This window comes from Orycteropus afer, unplaced genomic scaffold (assembly GCF_000298275.1).
Source record: "Orycteropus afer afer isolate SDZICR_OR568_19922 unplaced genomic scaffold, OryAfe1.0 scaffold00055, whole genome shotgun sequence".
NCBI lineage: Eukaryota > Metazoa > Chordata > Mammalia > Tubulidentata > Orycteropodidae > Orycteropus > Orycteropus afer.
Window position 1 is genome coordinate 3,630,114 of NW_006921642.1, and position 6,441 is coordinate 3,636,554.

The following is a 6,441-nucleotide window of genomic DNA, read 5'->3' on the forward strand; positions in this document are numbered from 1 at the left end:
CATACCCCCTACAGGGAAGACGGTGAGAGAACCAAGCACTGTAACTCCTGATGTTACAGACCCTCTCTGGGACTTAATGCTAGCAGCCTATCAAACACTTAACTGTACTGGCCCTAACCTGACTCAAACTTGTTGGCTATGATACAATGCAAAAACCTCCGTTTTATGAAGCAATAGGCATTAACACCTCTTTCAGCTATTCTCATGACCTGAACCCAGAGAATTGCTCTTGGAAAGACCGTAAAGTAGGAATTACTATACAGTGTGTAACAGGGAAGGGCTTATGCATGGGGAAGCCTCCCAACGCCCAAGAGCATTGCACCTCTTACATTAAAATAGACCTGTCCTTTAATTGGATTATTCCCAGGGAAGGGGGTTGGTGGCTTTGCTCGAAAGCTGGACTTTTACCCTGTTTAAACTTGAAAGTACTCAATCTGTCCTCAGATCATTGTGTGCTAGTGACTGTCCTGCCCCGAATTCTTTACCACCCAGAAGAAGAGATGTATGTGCAATGGGGCGGAACCAATAGAGAAAGAAGGGAACCACTCACTATAGCTCTTACTCTAGCTACTCTGGTTGGCTTGACAGGGACTGGTCTAGGAATAGCTTCTTTAACAGTACAGAATCAAGGCATGCATTCACTGAGGGCAGCTATAGATGAAGACCTTGAAAGAACAGAAGACTCTATCTCAAACTTAGAGAAATCCCTAACCTTGCTGTCGGAGGTTGTGTTGCAAAACCACCGAGGGTTAGATCTCTTACTTCTCCAAAAAGGGGGGCTGTGCGCAGCGCTGAAAGAAGAATGCTGCTTCTATGCCGACCACATGGGAGTGGTCCAGGAGTCCGTGGCCAAGGTACGAGAAGGACTTGCCCTAAGAAAATGGGAACGTGAAGCTCAGGAAGGATGGTTATAGTCTTGGTTTAATAGCTCCCCGTGGTTAACTACTTTAATATCTACTCTCTTAGGGCCCTTCATAGTCCTTATAATCATATTAACTTTTGGTCCCTGCATTATAAATAAGCTTATATCTTTTGTGAAGGATTGGGTTAATACTGTACAACTTATGGTTCTGAGGCAGCAATATCAGCCTTTATCTCCTGTAATACAACAGGATGATTCCTCGTGTATATAACAAGAAAAGGGGGAAATGTGAGTCAATCTGAAGCCAGAGTTCTAGTAGCCTCCAGGAAAATCTTTAACCAGAAACCTTCTAGTGTCAGCAATACTAACAGGACTTTTGGAATTCTAAACACTCCTTAGGGCCTTTATCTGCCCTCCAGTCTCAGCAGGTATCAAGGAACTTCCTCCGAACTCAGCACGCATCACAAAAGCCATCCGGATTGAGCACGTATCAGAGATTTGCTCGGCTCCTGAAAGTCTTCCACATACCTGAGCCTTGCATCCTCCCTAGATAATATTTTCCTAAATGGACTTTGAAGCCGGGGGGTTTCTTTACGTCCCCCAACATCTTAGATCACTGCCCTAAATTCCTTAGCAACAACCAATCATCTGTATCCTCTTGCCCTGGTGCTGTTCCACCCCATAATTTTCCATAAATTTGTGAAAATACTGGGGCACAGGGTCTTTTGCTCAAGCCACCGATCTGGTAAGGGCAAAGACCCTAACTTAAGTTAGCTAATAAACTTTCCTATTGCGTTTGCATTGTCGTGTGTTGGCATATTTCTCCCCGAGCAACTCCTTCATAACCTGGGCACAACAGTGTGTATTAGAGACTTTCTATTTACACATAACTATACATTGCTGTCAGTTTGAAGACATTTATTTCACCTTAAATAGGTAAATTGTACACTATTTGTATTATGATGATTTAAATACGTGCAAGAAGATGGCTTTTGATATAATCAATGGAAAGAATGTTGACAAGTTTGTAGTAGGAACAAGAGTATACTTTACAATATTAGGAAAAAGCATAAAAGGAAACAAATTGTAAGTTCACATTTATGGAAATAGAGGGTAGAAACTGTTTTCTAAATAACTGAATGTAATCTGTTTTTAACAAAGTTCAATTGTTTTAGAAATGTACATCAACCTACATAATGTCTTCTTGTGACATTAAATGATACTCAAAAAACCACTGCCATCAAGTCAATTCCAATTCACAAGGACTCTATAGGACAGAGTAGAACTGCCCATTAAGATTTCCAAGGCTGTAAATCTTTATGGAAGCAGACTGACTCATCTTTCTCCCACAGCGCAGCTGGTGGCAGCTTCCAATTACTAACCTTTTCATTAACAGTTGAATGCTTTAACCACTATGCCATCAGAGTCCCTTATATTAGTAGATAAGGTTGCTGTTTGTATAATAGATGGTTACTTATGTGCTACAGATAAGGAAGCTCTTTACATTTAAATGTAAGTAAAAACACGTGCAAGACATTCTGAATCTTATTTTAACAAAAGATTTTGTATATGAATATATACTGATTAATCTATTTTTTGCCAATTTTTCTATATATAACTTTTTAAAAATTTAATGATAAATGAAGGATTAATATTAGCATGTTTTATGACTTCTTTAGTTTTAGGTATTATTTTATAAATTATTATTTTTGGAATTGAACATTTCTAACCATGCTAAAGGGAGAATTTTAGGGACAGAACCAATGCCGAATATTTTTAAACAAAATGATCCAATTTTTTATTGTCCTTTCAATGAATTGGTGATACTTCAGTAAAAGATAATTTGTGATCCTCCATAGATTTTGAAAGATTAAAAATACATTACAGAATTTCACATATAAAGATAATCTCAAAATAAGGCTACTTGAAAGAATTTTCTGTTTCTCTAGTATATTTAAATGCATACATCTTATAAAGTATCCAATTATATTGTATGAATACCTGGAAAAAAAAATCCAAGACTCCAGTCTGGTTACCAAGAGAATATGCTGTTTCCATGGTAACTCCCTCTTGTACACATTCTGTTTGCTCTTGTAGAAAAAGCACTTCATTGATATAGTGGTGTATCTTCTCATTGGTCATGTTGACACAAAGCTATTGTGGGGAAAAAAAGAAAACAATTTACAAGATAATCCAGCAGTGAAGATCTACTCATTCTATGACAGTTTCAGATTGGTAAAATATTGACTCAGGAATCAAAATCAAATCGTCTATCAGGATAAAGTGTTTTTGTATTGCCTGCTAAGTCAAAGTAAAGAGTTTCATTTCACATTGTTTGATGTTTCTGGCTGTGCATTTTTAAGTAGCCAATGCTAAAAACAACAAAACGTAAAATTACAGCATTACCTTTGAAATACTTGATTCTAGAAGATATTTGAGCATTTGAAAATATTTCTAATAGGAGATTATATTCCCCACTCTAGTGAGCAAATGAAGATCAAAGCTACATTTACCAGGAGATTCCAAGGAAAAGAAAGCCTTTCTTGTTTTCCTTATTTCTGATCATATCTTGATGAGAAGAAGAGTAAATATGTGGTTTCTTATGGGAAGAATAACTGTCTAAAAATTTTACTGCAGAAATGATTTATTTTATCATATAATTTTCTAAATTCTTCCAATCATCTATTTTTCTCTCCCCACAGTAATTCCCGTAAGGAAGTGTTTTTGTTGTTTGGTGCTGTTGAGTCAGGTCCGACTCATAGTGACTCTATGTACAGCAAAACAGAAGTATAAAGAAATAGATATGTTATTTCTTAATCTTAAAATCTGAATTCCTTACTCTTAGAAAATAAAATAAAATAACTTTATCTTAAAATCTTAAAATTTTAAATAAAATCCTCAAATCTAGCCAAACTAAAATCTCTGCTGACCTTACTTTCTCCTGTAGCAACTCCTCCATTTATCTTTTTATTTTCATATAAAAAGCCTCACAAAAGTTGTCTCTACTTATTATCTCAACTTTCTCTTCTTTCATTATCTCCTGAAACCATTCGAAGTAACTCTTGTTCCCACTCTTCCATCAGAATTTACTCCATGGAAGTCACCAGTGATTTGTTCATATCTAAATCCAACATTCATTTTTTTTCTTGACTTCCCACTGACATCTGACAGAGTTGAATCCTCTGACATCCTTGGAAACGTTCCTCACTTGTCTTTAGGGACACCACACTCTCTTGGCTTTCCTCATATCTCACTGATCACTCTTTCTCGATCTCCTTTTGTTTGTTTGTTTTTTACTTTTTTATTGTGAAAACTTACAGAGCAAATCGATTTTCCATTCAACAACTCATACATATACTTTTTGGTGACATTGATTATGATCCTTACAATGTAAAAGCTCTCTTCCCACTTCCTTCCTGTATTTCCTATTTCTATTGTCTTTCTTACCCCTTCTGCCTTCTGAGCTTTATCTCTGGGCATATACTGCCCTTTTGATCTCCTATGGTTGATTGTTCTAAGTGTATACCTTCCTAATGTTCTTATTCACCTTCTAGGCCAGTCATTGGTTGCCTGAATGTGGAGTCATGGGAGTGAGTTCAGTTCCAGGCCTGAAGGATGTGTAAGAGCCATAGTCTCTGAGGTTCCAAAAATTTCTAATTCCTTTTCAATTCCCGACCTCTTCATATTGGAGTTTGATCTATTCTCCAAATGTGCTCATTTCTTTTGTAGTTTCATTCAGTCCCATAGTTATATCTGATCTCTGTGCTGATGAAGCCCACATGTAAATCTCCACCCTGGGCCTCTCCCATTAACTCCAGAAGCACATAGGTGAATGCATATTTGGCACATTTCCTTTACAATCTTATCCAAACTGTTTGCAAATCCATCTCAGTTTTGGTGACATCATAATTGTATCTCCATCTCAGGCATTTCCCATGAATAGGACTTATCTATCCCATTCAAACATAGAGGACATTTTGAATCACTGTTTGGATAGCTAGTTAGCATCTCAGTCATCAGGTTTACAAAATTAAATTCCCAATTTTCCTCAAGACCTCAGTGAAATCTGTTGATGGCAGTTTGATCTTTGCAACATCTCACACCAGAACCTGGAAGTAAAGCCTGAGACAATTTTTTCATCCTGACCTATCAGCAAGCTGATGGCACTACCTTCAAATATATCCAGATTCTGCCTATCTATTACTTAGATTATCGTAATGACCTTCTAACTGAATATTAGTGAAACATTGCACAATATAGTGTTGGAAGATGAACCCCTCAGGTCTGAAGGCACTCAAATTATGAATGAAGAAGAGCTCACTCCTCAGAGTAGAGCTGACATTAATGATGTGGATAGAGTAAAGCTTTTGAGACCCACATTTACTGATGTGGCACGTCTCAAGATGAGAAGCAACAGCTGCAAACATCCACTAGTAATTGGAACATGGAATGTACAAAGTATGAATCTAGGAAAATTGAAAGTTGTCAAAAGTGAGATAGAACCCATAAAGATTTATATCCTAAGCATTATTGAGCTGAAATGGACTGGTTTGGGCCCTTTTGAATAAGAAGATAATCTGATCTATTATGCCAGGAATGACAAATTGAAGAATGGTGTTGCATTCATCAGCACAAAGAATGTATCAAGATCTATCCTGAAGTACAATGCTGTCAGTGATAACATAATATCCATACACCTGTGAGGAAGACCGGTTAATATCACTATTATTCAAGCATTCAAACTTATGGACCAACCACCAAAGATGAAGAAATTGAAGATTTTTACCAACTTCTACAGTCTGAAATTGACTGAACATGCAATCAAGATGTATTAATTATCACTGCTCTTTGGAGTGCAAAAGTTGGAAACAAAGAAGAATCACCAGGAGTTTGGAAATATGGACTTGGTGATAGAAATGTAGCTGGAGAACACATGATAGAATTTTGCAAGTCCAAAGACTTATTCATTGAAAATACCTTTTTTTTCAACAATAGAAATGGCAGCTATATACATGGACTTCTCCAAAAACATTACACAGGAATAAGATTGACTACATCTCTGGCAAGAGGAAGCTCAATATCTTCAGTGAAAACAAGGCTGGATAACATACTACACAAAATATTGTTCCACCTCCTACTTTGACAAGTAGTGACTGGGATCTTAAAAGCTTACAAGCAGCCACCTAAATGCAATGATGGGTGTCTCCTCATCCAGAGCAAAGAAGAATGAAGAAAACCAAATATTCATGGAAACAATTAGTCCTAGAAGCTGGTACACCAAGCAATCTGCAGCCTATACAACTACGAGACCAAAAGAACTAGATGGTGCCTGGCTACCACTGTTGACCACTTGGAGGTGATCTGTGTAGGAGATCCTGGATAGAGAGGGAGAACAATGTGGAACAAAACTCAAAATCATTTGGAGGAAATAAAAGAAAAAAAAGAGGACCAGGTTTTCTGGTCTGATAGAGCCTGGTGGAATCACTGAGACTATGGCCCCTAGCTGCCCTTCAGGTCTGGAATTGAACCCACACCTGTGGCTTCCAGCCAAACAAAAGACAGGCATGTGAGCTGAACAT

At 37.4% G+C, this 6,441-nt stretch overlaps 1 protein-coding gene across 1 annotated transcript in view; it reads right to left on the reverse strand.

The window, feature by feature from the left end:
* MYO16 (myosin XVI) overlaps positions 1–6,441 on the reverse strand; it is a 974,663-nt gene that overhangs the window by 338,865 nt on the left and 629,357 nt on the right. Inside the window, exon 21 of the mRNA XM_007938926.2 lies at positions 2,864–3,016. Coding sequence (XP_007937117.1) covers positions 2,864–3,016 — 153 coding nt within the window. The remainder of the gene's footprint in view (positions 1–2,863; positions 3,017–6,441) is intronic.